The sequence below is a fragment of the Carassius auratus genome, chromosome 11, assembly GCF_003368295.1.
Source record: "Carassius auratus strain Wakin chromosome 11, ASM336829v1, whole genome shotgun sequence".
In the NCBI taxonomy this organism is placed as follows: Eukaryota; Metazoa; Chordata; class Actinopteri; order Cypriniformes; family Cyprinidae; genus Carassius; species Carassius auratus.
The window spans coordinates 5,344,022-5,359,718 of record NC_039253.1 but is presented as its reverse complement, the minus strand read 5'-3'; the positions used below and the strand labels follow the sequence as shown (position 1 = coordinate 5,359,718).

Sequence of the window (15,697 nt, the reverse complement as noted above, 5' to 3'; positions counted from 1 at the left end):
AGGTACAAATAAAATGGTTTGCATCAGCTTAACCATAAACATAAAATGTTCTTACCTGACAGATATCATTACAATAAGTCTACTATTTTACTTATAATAATACATTTATATAATCTCATGATTGGTATTTTCTGTTTATATTTGTATATTAGTATAGATTTTTTAATATATTTATATTATATAATTTTTATATATTATAATTTCCTTAACCAGCATCATATATATTAAATTGTAAATTTACTTTACAAAATTATTTTCTGTCCCTCAAAGTGCACATTGTTATATATTTTAGCATTTAAATGTTTAAACAAAATATACTTAAAATATATATTGGCTTAATCAACCTTTTTTAATCATATCTTTCAGAATTTGAAAGTTTAAACAAAATATATTTTTAATTTGAAAAATAGATTTCCTCTTTTCATCATACAGTTAGCATAATTTTGAAATGTATTAACATTTTTGCCCCTCGAAGTACATACGGTAATATATTTGGGCATTTTAAGGTTTAAACAAATCATATTGTCAATTTAAAAATATATTTCCTTAACCAACACTGTTTTATCATCATATATATTTAACATTAATTTTGTATATATTCTGCAAATGCTCCTTTATTGCCTTCTTTGTTATGCTTTTAGTATTCTGGACACTACAATAAATATATAAATATTAAACTTGTTAGATATCCATCTACCCTATTTCTGCAAGCAAGAGAGTGAACAACAGCCATTGAAATTGCAAGAGCAAAGATTGTAATAAGATGGAAGGGTATTTTTTTTTTTTGGTTTTTGTAATAAGTGCTAATCAATTTCAAGAATTTTCTCAATATTTTGGGCTGACCTTCAGTCTTATAGTGTACACTAGGCCTAGTCCACCCAGCACGTCTGGACCTCAAGGACACTTGTGCATGTACTGAAGAAGCCGGCTTCACAAGGAGACACGGCAGGCAGGATTATACAGCAGCGGTCACCAGACACGCGGCATCACATGCTGTTAACAGTGCTTCATTTTCACACCCCTCCTCGTGGCCACATGTTCATGCTGTGATTCTGGAGGTGGGCAGGTGAAGGGTGGGCCGCAGTGATGCTGATCAGGGAAGGATCCTTCGTCACAGGGTATCACTTTGGAGGCTCAGAATGCCATATGAAGCATACTGTGCATAGTATACCATGCCCAGTATGCAGATTTTATGAATGAAATACTCTTGACATACTACATTTGCCAAATGTGCAGTATGCAACTAGAGCACAGAACATGGGATGCTGCATCCCATAAATACAATGTGCTCAAGTTGACTTTTACATCACCAGAGTGATAGAGTCATTATTTACAGTACACAGAATTTGATACAAATCTTATTTCAAAGTTACAAGTAGACGCAGCTCGCTGAATTAAACATGCATCATAGTGAGGTCTTGAGACAACAAAAATAATCTGAAACGGGTCGTAATAATGTTGCTCTTGACTTTCCATTAAGTCTGGTAAATCCTTTTGGTCAGTGGGTCGAGAAAGGTATTGATGTAAATAGACTAGCAACCTATTGATCTTAGTCTAGTTCTCCTAAAACGGTCCTCTCATCTTAGATTGATGGTTTCCGTGCTGTTAATATCTGGGCTTTGATGAATGATTGGGTTCATCCGTTGGGTGGCTTGTGCTTGGTGCTAATGGCTCTTTTGTAGCTCAGGACTCCGAGGTGAGATGAACGGATGAGTGAGAATGTCTTATGGGCTCAAGTGTGGTTGGTTATTTTTGAGGTCTTTCTCTCTCTCTCTCTGTCTCCTCCTCTGTTTCTCTGCCTTCTTTTTCTGCTTTCTCAATTTCTCGGCTCCACGGGTGCCTGAAAGAAAGCCAATACGAAAAGGATTAGTGGAGGCTGACTTGTTTTGATTTGTACAGTAACAAGATTTGATGGCCTGTGTTTAAACACGATGGTGTCGGAGAGAATAATGATCCACACAGCATGTTTCAGCATGACTGAGAAAGCTAATGGAAAGACTAGATTTAGATCATGAATTTAATGCTTAAAATTAATAAACCTTGCTCACTTTCAGTCACCACTGTTCTGTTGTCATCTAGCATCTCAGAACCGCATTTACGGTACCACAGAGTGATTATAGTTTTTACTCATATTATGAATCAGTTTTTGATCAGTTTTCATTTTAATTTTAGTTGAGTTTTATTTCATTTTTAGTTATTTATGAATAATACCATTTTTAAAGGGTTAGTTCAAACCAAAAATGAAAATTGTGTCATTATTTACTCGCCCTCATGTCGTTTCAGACCTGTAAGACCTTCTTTCATCTTTGGAACACAAATAAAGATATTTTTGATGAAATCCGAGAGCTTTCTGACTCTCAGCTCAGACAGCAAGGGTATGACCGCGTTAAAGGCCCAGAAAGGTAATAAGGACATCATTAAAATATTCCATTACATCAGTGATTCAAAGTTTAGGGAATACATTTTGTGCACATAGAAAACAACAACAAACGAACACTTTTCTTCTTCCCTTCTGTGTCAGTCTTAGATGCATGTTCACTCGCTTTTTTCACTACTTTTTTTTCTTTGAACACAAAAAGTATTCTTGTAGCGCCATAACATTATGATTGAATGTCTACTATTTAATGATATCTTTACTAACTTTCTGGGCTTTGAATGTGTCAGTTGTGTTGCTGTCTATGGAGGGTCAGAAAGCTCTCAGATTGTGTTCCGGAGATAAAAAAAAAAGAAAAGGTTTTGAGGTTGAGTAACTCAGTTGACAGAGTTTTCATTTTTGGTTGAACTAATTATAAAATTTTTGTTGTGTGTTTTAATGTTTTTACCAGTAATTTTTTAAATTTTATTTCTATTGTCTTAAATGTCTATAGTTTTTCTGAATTTTATTTTAGGTTTTTATTTTATTACAATAAGTAAAAAATGAAAACGAAAAATGTTGCAAAAAAGCTGTAAGAAAATAATTTTAAGATTAAAAATAATGATAATAACAATTTAAGTTAAAGGGATACTCCACCCCAAAATGGAAATTTTGTCATTAATCACTTCATTCATATTTAGAACACAATTTAAGATATTTTGGATAAAACCAGGAGGCTTGTGACTGTCCCATTGACTGCCAAGTAACTTACACTGTCAAGGTCCAGAAAAATATGAAAGATATCATCAGAATACTCCTCCTGCCATCAGTGGTTCAACCGCACACCATTCCACACAGATGTGCTGTTTTCTTTCAAATCAAAGCGTAAATACACATAGAAAACATATCCTTGTGGCGCGGCTAACACAGAACAACATACGCTGTCTGTGTTCAAAATGTCCCTACGGTGATACGGAGAGTCACAGAGGAAACTAATTGTAGAATAAAGTCATTATTTTTGTTTTCTTCGCGTACAAAAGGTATTCTCTTCACTTCATAACGTTACGGTTGAAGCACTGATGATAAATGGACTATTCTGATGACTTCTTTCATACTTTTCACTTGGGACTCAATGGGACAGTCACAAGCCTCCCGGTTTTCATTCAAAATATCTTAAATTGTGTTCCGAGGATGAATAAAGCTTTCTGCTGTGAAGAGAGAATTTTCATTTTTGGGTGAACTATCCCTTTAAGGGTTTGGAATGACATGGGGTCATTTTAGGGTGGAGTAACCCTTTAAAGCTTGTTTTATTGAAAATAATGAACTGTTTTTATGGTTTCCATTTTAGTTTACTACAAGAACCCTGCACAGAGTGTATTTTCAGGCTTGCATGATGCTATCTAGTACAATCCATTTTGTGCTAATTAGAATCTAACCTGACATTCCGTGCTGTTATAAATTATCTAGGGCGTAATCTAATGCTATACAACCAGAATATTAGCATTTAAATGAACTTGCTCATTTCATCCACAGTGCTAGCGTGGGCATGTGCTGTAATTGAGACATGACTCTCCACAGAGCTAGCTTTGGCATCTGATCCAGAGGTCTGTGGAAGCTTACGGCTCTCTGCGCCAGTTTAACATGCAACAGCTTTCGAACCTCAACCATCCAGACTGTAGTGGCAACGTCCATCAAACTGACAAAACAAAAATCATCATTTGACATTTGATGTCTGCAGTAAATGAATACTTTTGTTCAGCAAGGATGCATTAAATTGATCAAAAGGGTCAGTAAAGACATTTATAATATTTTTATTTCAAATACATTTTATTTGAGCGTTCTACTTATCATGCAATACTGAAAAAAGTACCATGGTTTCCAAAAACTGTTTTCAGCGATAATAATAAATATTTCTTGAGCATCAAATCAGCATGAAAGATCTTTTGAAAGATCACATGACTTTGAAAATCCTGGAGATCATGCATATTTATGTATGTATGTATGTATGTATGTATGTATTTATTTATTTATTTATTTATTTATTTAAATAAAAGTTATTTGCAAGCTGTTAGCATCTTATATAAAGAATGAAACAATTGTTTCAATTAATTCAAGTAACCTTGGTACAGTTCTGCATAAATAAATAAAAAATCTTCTAGACTACAGTAAATTAGCTTTTTCTTCAAGTGTGTTTAAGCATCTTAAAGCAGGTAAAAAAAATAAAATAAAAAATAAATTAAAAAAACCTGATTATGTAAGTGAATCAGAGGAAAGACCAAACTCTTTAAAGCTGTTGGTCAAAATTGTGTTTCATTAACCTATTTCAAAACCTACAATAAAACAATGATCTCATAATCATTGATCTTCAAATCTTCAAATCATTCTAAAAAGGTGCCTCCTGAAAGATTAAAAAGGCACCTCTTCCATTTCTGTCATGAAATATTTGCAATTTCTCCTATTTTTCTGTGAGAGATCTGTCTCTTTGTACTGTTTCTAGCATGACTAAGCCAAAAGAAGGGATTCGGGAGGAGCTAGGCTTCTGTTCCCTGTTGTCATGGCTAACAAAGTAATGATTTGCCATCGCATTCTTTCTCTGTTCAAACTCATTGTTAAAACTAAATCCAAGGCAGAGACACTGATTTTTTAATCAGTGATTTTTTGCATGCATTCCTTGCTATTACCAGTCTAGAGCGGCGAAGGAAACTAAATAGGGATGGATGGATTGGATGAAAAGCACATTTGCGAGGGGAAGTAGTGGCCGGAGGGAATTAGAAGACAGATTAGCAAAACAACGCACTGTGATAGACGAGTGAAGAATTGAAAGAGAAAAGAAAGGCAGTTTTTTAGCCACTGATTTTTGTGAATAACGAGACTATAAATAAGTGTGTGTGTGTGTGTGTGTGTGTCTGTGCGTGGTGGGTGATTGTGGGGAAGAAAATTAACTACGGCTGCTCTGGCACAGATTGTGGTTATTGATCTTTAGCATGTACTGCTGAGCAATGGTGTGTGTGTGTGTGTGTGTGTGTGAGCGTTTGTTGTGTCCTAGCACGCAGCAGTGATAATCCCTGAGGTGTTTAGTGGCTTTGGCAAGTATCTAAATATGAAATATTTCTTCTCGTTTTCTTTTTTCACTGCCTTTGCCTTGTGGTCCAGTATTTTTTAATTACTTTTTCAGCTATTTCCTTTTTCATCGTGGTCTAGTCACAAATCTATCATTATTTATTTATTTTAATTAATATATATTTTTTTTCAACTATTTCTTTGTGGTCCAGTAAAAATAGCATTGTTTGTCATTTTTAATTAATATTTCAGTTGTTTTTCTTATTGATTCCCTTTTCATCGTGATCCAGTCACAAATGTATCACTGTTTAGTTAGTTTTATTTATATTTACAGATTTTTTTCACTCACATTTCATTGTGTCACAAATTTGTCAGTATTTATTTCAGTTTTTTTTATCAAATCCTTTTCATTGTTTTCCAGTTACAAATTATTTTTCTTTCTTTCTTTCTTTCTTTCTTTCTTTCTTTCTTTCTTTCTTTCTTTCTTTCTTTCTTTCTTTCTTTCTTTCTTTCTTTCTTTCTTTCTTTCTTTCTTTCTTTCACTGCCTTTTAATTAGGCCAAATTTTCTTGGGGCTTATTGCTTTAATCTATCCTGTCCCTCTGGATGATTTACATTTAGTTTCAAGGGAGCATGAAATCAAAATAAATCATTTCACTGTCATAACATGCATTACCAGTCTTATTGTAAATTATTTCATGTATTTTCCACTCAAAATTAGTTATTATCTCTATAGTCCTGTCACAGCATGAACAGCTTAACATTTGACCAGGTACATTTACATATTAAGCTTCTGATCCATCATGTTGAATGAAGTATGCTGGTAAGGTAATCATAACAGGGATTAAAGGTACAGTATCAAAAAAAAAAAGTGTAACACGTCTGAATGTGTAATTTCATTCAAGGAGATTGAAAAATAGTCATGTACAACTTTGTGATTTATAACATCTCGACTAACAATGCAGGTAGATTTTTATTTTATTTTTTGGTGAAAATTGAATGCTTTAATACTATTATTCATATCCCAGCTGTTGTTTTGGCTTTCAATGTAATCATTCGGTTAGAGATGCAGTAACATTTACTGTGGTGGTTGACAGCCAGAGCCAAACATTTCCACATTTGGACTGAGCTGATGGATGTTGTGCAGAAAGATGAAGCGTCTGTCATGGGGATGGATGTGAAGGTGTGTGTGTGCATACGGACTATTGGTGTATGTCAGCTGATCTGTGTTCCTGAAATTTGCCCTGGCCAGCAAGCAAAGATTTGGACATTTAACTTGATTGTTCACTTCTCAAGACCAAGAACTCATTACAGTTCATAATATGAAGATCAACAACATTGTGGATTTATTTGTAAATCATAAAGCCATTTGTTCATAAAGCCTTCTTATGTAAATTACCAGATTCAGTTTGTGGATTACTTAAGACATACATTTGTTCTTCTTGTGTTTTATGAATAAGGCCTGTAGTGTAGTGCAAAATAATCCAGTTATTGTTCTTCACACTTCTTGTTTAGTACTAACTCTAGTACAACTAAATAGTACAAAGGTAAAGTTGTCCTTGTATATAATTTTTTATTTAGACCATTGTTTATAAGTTTGAGGTCGGTACGTGTTTTTAAATTTTGGAGTCTTTTTTGCTGACCAAGGCTGGATTTATCTGACCAAAAATACATTAAAAACTGTAATAGCGGAAATACTATTACAAATAAAAAAAAAAAAACAGTTTTTTTTCTTTTAGAATATATTTTAAAATGAAATGTTTTCCTGTAATGCAAAGCTGAATTTTCAGCATCATTACTCATTACATCATTACAGTCTTCAGTGTCACGTGATCCTTCAGAAATCATTCAAATTGTCTGAATTGAGGAACATTTCTCATTATTATTGATGTTAAAACTGCTTAATATTTTTTGTAGAAATTATGATGCAGTTTTTCAGGATCCTTTGATGAATAGAAAAATCAAAAGAACAGCATTTAATGAAAATCGAAATCTTTTGTAACATTAGAAATGTTTTGACTGAATGCATAAACAAAAGTAATAATTTGCATGTATAAAAGCATTAATTTCTTTCAAAAACACTGATGAATGACAGTGTACATGTTACTCCAAGACACTTAAAAGAATACTATGGTGCTATGACACCATGTCCAAAACATGTGCAGCATTTACATTTTTTAAACATGTTTTTTTCCTCTCTTTTAGATGTTTAAAACACAGCATAAATATTCAATATGCAGAGAAATTACATTTGTCCACAGAATGACAAATTGACTGAAAAATAGTTTCTCTCTTGGATGCATGAAGCTGAAACATTTGTGATAATAATGGGGGGTAATGAGTAATGAGCGGGAGAGGAAGTGATGTGGGCTTCCTCAGGGATGCTTTGGAATATTCCTGCTGCCAGTTCTCCTCCGCTCGATCCCCCCCCCCCCCCATCACGCGCTGCAGTATGGGATACATATTCATGGCTGCCTATGCTTCAGTGCATCTGAGAGCTCCTCACACACACACAACATGAAAGTTGAACACTTCTGAATGACTCAGCTGACTCTACTCAAACCTCATGCTCTTAAAGGGACAGTCCGCCCAAGAATGAAAGTTCTTTTATTGTACCATTTTTTTATTTTTGGGTGAGTGGCCCCTTAAAATGCACTTCATTAGCAACCCCATATATCTCCGGCTGTAAGAAAAGGAGTTTTGTCGGCCGCAGTTTTGTGACTCTTTGCAAACTGTTGTAATTATGCAAATGGAATGTTTGGACCATTTCCTTGAAATCTTTGCCAGCCAAGAAAGATTATTGATTGGAGACGGAAAGAGAAGGAGGAGAGGATAAGAAATCGGGAAGGAGATGGATAGACAGAAGAGAAAGATAGACACATGTCCTGTGTCCTCAGTAAACGTCCTGTCCTGAAGGAAACACAATCTATGCTGGCAAGAGTGAAAACAACAGAAATAGAGCTGTAAAAAATAGAGTTTATTCGGTCGACAAATTGAATTAGCCAAAGTTTCATCTCCTCTGTTTTCAAATGTGTGCCATTTATATCTACACGTGCATCCGTAGCATTTATCTGGGATAAACAAGTGCACGTGTTTGATTTTATGTGTTTGCTTGCAGTCGTGCGTGAATGTGTGTCTGTTTAAGGAGTCTGAATTCATTTGCTAATGTGCCTGCGGTAAATGCACATGATTCCCTACAGCTGCATTCGATTCTTTAAGAGGTAATGAGTGCAGACGGCGCAGTATCAGCACATAAAAGAGTCATAAATGCCAATGAGTTATTTTTAAAGACAGAATATTGGTACTGTAGTTACATTTATAAGGATACGTGAATCTAACAAAAACCTGCCAAGACCACACCCAGGTCATTTTTGACAAAGAAATTCTATTTCTGTTGAGAGGAGGCAATGTCTCCATCAGGATATGATTGATATAACTGGTTATGTTCGGCTGTGATTGGTTCATTCGATGAATCCCGCTTCTTGTGTTCATGCAAGTTCTAGAATCAGATTATAATGGCATTAAAGGGAAGACTAAAGGGAAGTATCACACGTAGATATAACCACTTTGTTACATTAAATTAAGACTTAAAATGCCATGAAAACCTGATCTGTGGGAGATTTTAGTGAGCAATCAGCTTGGTGAATTTTAAAGTAAATCTCTGCATCTGTGGCCAATATTGTCCAAGTTTTGATGACTTATGATCCAAGAAATTCAAAAATACTTAGATGTCAACTATTAAAAAGAAAAGATGATCATAAGTTCACAACTGAAACATATTGATAAATGTTTAAAAACACTGTCTTAACTCATACGTGGCTTTAATAAATAGAATACTGATTAGACTGTAAAAATATAAAACAGAATGTTTTTTTCTTAATAGTGTAAGTACAGTTTATGTGACCAAGATGTGACAAGACATGAATTTACAATCTATCTATCTATCTATCTATCTATCTATCTATCTATCGATCTATCGATCTATCTATCTATCTATCTATCTATCTATCTATCTATCTATCTATCTATCTATCTATGTGTGTTTGTGCTTGTGTGTGTGTTTATGCATTATGTGCACTTTGTATGCATTATCAAATATCAAACACAATAAAATGTTGTTTTAGCAGCTTGCATGAGTCTTCTGTGTTTATAGTGTGTGTGTGTGTGTGTGTGTGGAGGGAATGTATAATGGCAGAAGTGTACCAGCCCAAAACGGCATTTCTTACGTAAGACTGAGTGCCCGTTGTTCTGGAACTAAGGCAGGCTGGCACAAGCCAGCTCACACTTCACTCCTGAGTCTGAAACAGCACTCCTCTTCCCTCTGCTGGTCAAAGGAAGGCATTACAAAGCAACAACACAAATAAATCACAGCACATTTATCCTTTTGATAGCTGACATCTTTCCAGAATGATCATTCACATTAGCTTTATGACTTCCTCTGGTCTTTAATTGTATTTTCCATTCTGTTATGGTTTATCTATTAGGATTGTGTTTGTATGCAGTGACCTGAATGTAAAATGCCTCATTATTCTTTGTAATTGAATCTTTGAATAATGCTATCAGTTTGTTTTTGTTGTGTGTCATTGCTTAGTCCATCTGCTTCTGCACTCACTCTGCTGTGTTTCATTGTTTCTGTTTTGTTGCACTCCACAATCATGCAGCACCTGTTGGACGCCAGGAGAACAAAGGTTTGTTGTCATGTTCGCCACCGCTAGCGTGTGCAGAACATGGTACCGCACGCTTGGCGTCAAATGTGTCCCTGATCTTCTAACAAAACCAGATTGTACCCTAAACCTGATCCCTAGATTCAGATCTCATGGGTTTCTTTGAGTGTTTGTCTTATCTACTAGGGATGCACAATAACCGTGACCAGTAACAGCCAGTATTTTATTTTATTGTATTTTATTTTACATTTTAATTTCTAGGTTTCAACCAGATTTCAGTTACCATTTTCAATGGGACATGATTTTATAATGTTTTTGATGAAGAGCAGGGTTATATTATTCTAAACTTAATATATTAAAAATATGTATTTTCAATTTTAAAGTTTAATTTAAGTTTTTGAAATATTATTATTTGCTTTTGTTATCTTTACCAGTTTTGTTTTTGTAAGAAATATTTTCATTTAGCTTTAATTAATTGATTAATTTCATTTGCAAGTCAGCCAAAAATGTTATATCAGTGCATCCCTAGCTTGATCTGAGACCATTGCTATTTTAATTATCACTTTTAAATGGATCAGATCATTATATAAGTACAGCCTCAAAAAGGAACATTTTCCCTTCTCTTCTCTTCCATGTTCCTTTCAAGATAAGTTAAGTTGGGGTATAGCCGGCCTTGAATAGTTGGTTCTTTTACTAAAATCCTGACCAAAAGCATGCCTGTGATCCTTGAACCTGTTCTTCTGTCAGAATTGTGTGTTCTGTTTGTGATAGTGGAAGGATGTTTAATGATCTAAATTTCCTGACATGAGTGTGGATTATCTGATCCAGTTCTGGGCCCATATACTCTCTCCTTCTGCCGAAGGCGCCACATGTGCCATATAGACCCGAAAACCTCATTATCTTGTGACTATTTCTAGCACAGTGTTTTTTTTTTTTTTTGTCGTTAACCTTATTTAAGGAGTTATTAGTTAATGTTTTCTCAAGAGAAACCTTATTGTTTCCTGTTTCCTCTTCTTGTATAGACCTCACTGTGGTTTTCCCGCTGTATCCTTCATTTGGATTCCTTCACTAAAATATACATGATCCAGATATTGCTAAATTGGCTACTTAATTTTTAGCTACTATAAATTAACCTTTTAATAATGATCTCACTGTTAATTAGCAATCAAATGGGATACAGAAGTCATTGTGAATTATGAATGCAAAATTGAACCATTTAATTTGTAATCTGTACTCAAACCAGGTACAATACAGCAGTGCTTTAATATAATTTCTAGCCCGCCCAAAGTGAAATTTCATTCGCCAAATCATTTGTTTTAGTATTATTATTTTTTCTGTGTTCAAAATGTGCAAAATGTATATAATGAGCAAGTATATCATAAATTCATCTTTCAAATCGCTTGTTTCTCTTATCCCAAATCACAACGGTACATTTATAATAAGTGATTATTTTTGGACTGATGTAGACTGTTCGGCTTGTCACCGCCACAGAGTAACATACCTGTGTGACTCGCCATAGACAAAAACTTGGAGAAGTAGCTCTGGTTAGTATTTACTTCTGCTGGATGCGTGCAGTTCTGTTTATTAGCATCTAGAGCGCCAAAATGTACATACAAATGCATTGAAATTAATTATATTTATACAATTATAAAAAACAAAGACTTACCCTACTTCAGTCTGTGTGAATTGAATTTATTTAATACACAAGTTTCACAATTTGAGTTAAATTACTGAAATACATTTTTCTCACGACATTCTAATTTAGTGAGATGCACCTGCAGCTTTCATTTAGATTTTAAAGCTGAGCAATTTTGTTACGTGCTGTTGTTATGTTTAATAGTTTTTTATTTATTAATTTTCAATTTTAGCTAGTAATTTTAGTAGGCTACTTCAACTTAATCTTATTTATTTTAGTTGACAAGGCAACGTTTATAATTTTTAATTTGACATTTATATTTCATTTTATTACTTTATTTAAATGACCAAAAACTGTTTTTAATAGTTTTAGTTGAAGTTTTAGTCATTTTGTTATGTGCTTTTGTCGAGTTCATTAGTTTTGTTTGTTTATTTATTTAATTCTATTTCAGCTCAAATTGTATTTTTAGTACTTCAGCTTAAACTAATTTATTTAATTTGTCATCAATATGTTTATGCATCACAGTGAGGTCTATATAACCGTTTTTCTAAATCAAACCTAAAATTTCTGATATCAATATATGGGTTTCTGAATGGGTCTGGTTGAGGATACCTTCTGATTATTTTCTACATGAGAATCCCAGTGCCTGTTTTGTTCATTTCTGCTTTTGTTTCCTTTGTTTCTAGCACCTCCAGTTGACCATCCAGGCCCTGCAGGATGAGTTGAGGACTCAACGTGATCTCAACCATCTTCTCCAGCAGGAGAGCGGGTCGCGGGCCAGTGGTGGCGAGCACTTCACCACCATCGAGCTAACCGAGGAGAACTTCCGTCGACTCCAAGCTGAACACGACCGTCAGGCCAAAGAGCTCTTTCTCTTGAGGAAGACACTGGAAGAGATGGAGCTGAGGATTGAGACGCAGAAGCAGACGCTAGGAGCTAGAGACGAGTCCATAAAAAAGCTGTTGGAGATGCTGCAGAGTAAAGGACTTCCATCAGCCTCAGGAAGAGCGTCAGATGAAGAAGAGCAAGAGCGAGCCAGGCGTATCGCAGAGGCTGAAGCACAGCTGGGACACCTAGAGGTGATATTAGACCAGAAGGAGAAGGAAAACCTCCATCTGAGAGAGGTATCAGGTTCTACTCAGACTTTTCAGATGAAAGTGGAGCATGCATGTCACTTAAAAATGGACTTCAGTAATGGATGTAAACTTGCAAGAATAAGTGTTTTCAATCATGAACATGCAACACATTGAAAGCAGAGTAATATAATAATTCAGGAGCAGTCTCCATGGAGCAATCTGAGGCTAAGTGGTCTGCCATCATAATCGTCAGATAGATAGTTAGATGCAACTAGGACAATAACAGCATATGGTGTCTGAGTCATCTAAAGCCAAGGGAAAAACATGAGGAGATCCATGCCAACCACTCAGATAATTCACTATGGGCTCAAAGGGAATAGAATGAAACAATAAGAATGTCAAAGAATGCAGATTGAAATTAAGATTTTTAGAAGTAAATCATGTTAGCGGATTGACATAATAGCTCTCTACGTAATGGATTTTTTTAATTATTTGCCTTTATTGTCTCCTGACGGAGAAATTTGTCTGGGGCATTCGGGATAACAGATGCACAATATACATATAACACAACATACATCCCCTACACATAATTTACCACCAACCCACACCCCTTATTTGTTCTTATTCAGTATTTTAATAGAAAGTGGTACAAATGAAAATTTAAACCTATTCAGTCTACAGTTTGGTAACCTGTACCTTCTACCTGAGGGCATCATCTCATACTCACTGTAGAGGACATGATTCGGATCATTAGTAATTTTTAAACTTTGTTTCCTCACCGCCTCCTCAAAAAGCTCATTAAGAGTGGTCGGTGGCACTCGTCCAATTATTTTTCCCGCCCTTTTAATCAATGTTTGGAGCTGTGATTTTAGTTTAACTGACAGGTTACCAAACCAAGCTACCATACCATATCTGACAATAGAGTCAATAGCTGCCTTATAAAATAATAACATAATATCCTTGTCAATGAACTCTTAGTTTCCTCAAGAAATATAGACGCTGACATATTCTTGAGGAAACAAACTCCACTTGATTTGACCACTGTAACTGTTTTTCTAATTTAATTCCTAAATATTTATATGTTGTTACTTGTTCAATCGGTACTCCTTCAATTATGACAGGGCTTTGATCGCCTATAGACCTAGGGTCAAAAATCATTTCTTTGGTTTTATTAACATTAAGGAGCAAGTTATGCTTATTGCACCACTTAACCATCTCCTCTATCTCCTGTATGTAAATACCAATGTCTGATTTGTTGTAGAGTAAACTAAGTATGGCCGTATCATCTGAAAATTTAATAATAAAATTATTCCTACCGATAGTTCTGCCTTCATTTGTATATAATATAAAAAGTAAGGGCGAACTTACACAGCCCTGAGGGGCACCTGTACTTACACTAATCATATCAGAAAGAGTGGAGTTGCTGCTTGCTTTCTGTCAAGAAAGAACCATACCATTTAACAATAAAGGGGTTCACTTCCATCTGCTGTAGTCTACTTACTTATTTGAACTTCGCACTATGACAAGTTGTTATAAACAACAACACATCAACACATTACTAAAGTGTATTGCTCAATTTTGTGTTACTGTATTTGTTTGTTATGATTATGTTGATTATAATCTTTGTTTTTCTTTAGGAGCTTCATCGGAGAAACCAGCTTCACCCAGACCCTGGAAAAACGAAAGCTCTTCAGACTATTATAGAGATGAAGGTAAACATCTGTGAATGCTTCTTATATCATATACGCCTCTTGCTCTTCTATATATATAAACTGTACTGTTCATAAGTTTGTCCAGTAAGATTTTTTGAAATAATGAATTTAAGAATGCAATTAATTGATCAAACGTGACAGTGAATGCATTTACAATCAAATCAAAAATGATTCAGACGCTAGATAGAATTGTTTAATATTTTTTTTACTAGTGAGTGCAGGACACTATATTTCATTCATGCAAGTGAGGATAGCACAATAAAGTGAACTGTGACATATTATACCCCAAAATTCTGACTACCTGCAAAAGAAATTGATAAAACATTTGGGACCAAAATTATTCAGGCACTTTGACCTGACCATGTTTTGCTAAAGTGTTTTTTTCATTAATTGCTAATGTGATTTTTGACACCACAGACTGAACTTAATAATTAGATTAAGCATTGCTTAGTAACTGTTTGAACTAAATTGGTATTATCTAATTGTGTACTTAACTTTAACAGCTGACAGCTATTCAACCTTATTCATTACTTATCTTTCTATCAAAGTTATCTGACATTATCAAGATGAATTTGTTTTGACACAGTTTAACTCTGAATTCTTGTCATATCCGATTACCATTTTCTAAACTATAGCGAATAAACTCTGGCAATGTGAGAAATGTTGAAGGTGTCTAAATAAATTTAGCTTTGACTGTAGAATGTCACAAAAGATTTCTCTTTAAAGTAAATGCTGCTAATGTTAGTTTAAAATATTAAGCAGTTTTGTTTTGTTTTTTTCAACATTGCTAACAAGAAATGTTTCTTGAGCGGCAGATTAGCTTGTTATAATGATTTCTGAAGGATCATGTGACACTGAAGACTCGATTTATTGTTTTTTATTGTGCCATAACAGGAATAAATTACATTTTAAAGTGCAATAGTGGTTTTCAATACTTTTTCACAACATGATTGATTTTATTGTAATTTTGGCCAAATACATTCAGCCTTGGTGAGCATGAAAGAATAGTTTAAAATATAATTAGTATTGTCATTAGAGAGAGTAGTTGCATTTGGAATGCTCTGGTCAAACAAAAGGCAGAAAAGGCAAACAGAAATGGTCCAGAAAGACAAGAGAAATGTCTAATGGCAAAGCCACTGCAGCATGCTGCTTTAATGGCTGAATGAAACAGTAAGTGGGTTTGTGCGCTCACAGGCA

At 34.6% G+C, this 15,697-nt stretch overlaps 1 protein-coding gene across 2 annotated transcripts in view; it reads left to right on the top strand.

The window, feature by feature from the left end:
* Window positions 1–15,697, top strand: part of erc2 (ELKS/RAB6-interacting/CAST family member 2) — a 57,227-nt gene that overhangs the window by 13,574 nt on the left and 27,956 nt on the right. For both annotated transcript variants that reach the window (XM_026275048.1, XM_026275049.1), the window contains exons 3-5: window positions 10,074–10,100; window positions 12,399–12,836; window positions 14,426–14,500. In XM_026275048.1, coding sequence (XP_026130833.1) covers window positions 10,074–10,100; window positions 12,399–12,836; window positions 14,426–14,500 — 540 coding nt within the window. The remainder of the gene's footprint in view (window positions 1–10,073; window positions 10,101–12,398; window positions 12,837–14,425; window positions 14,501–15,697) is intronic.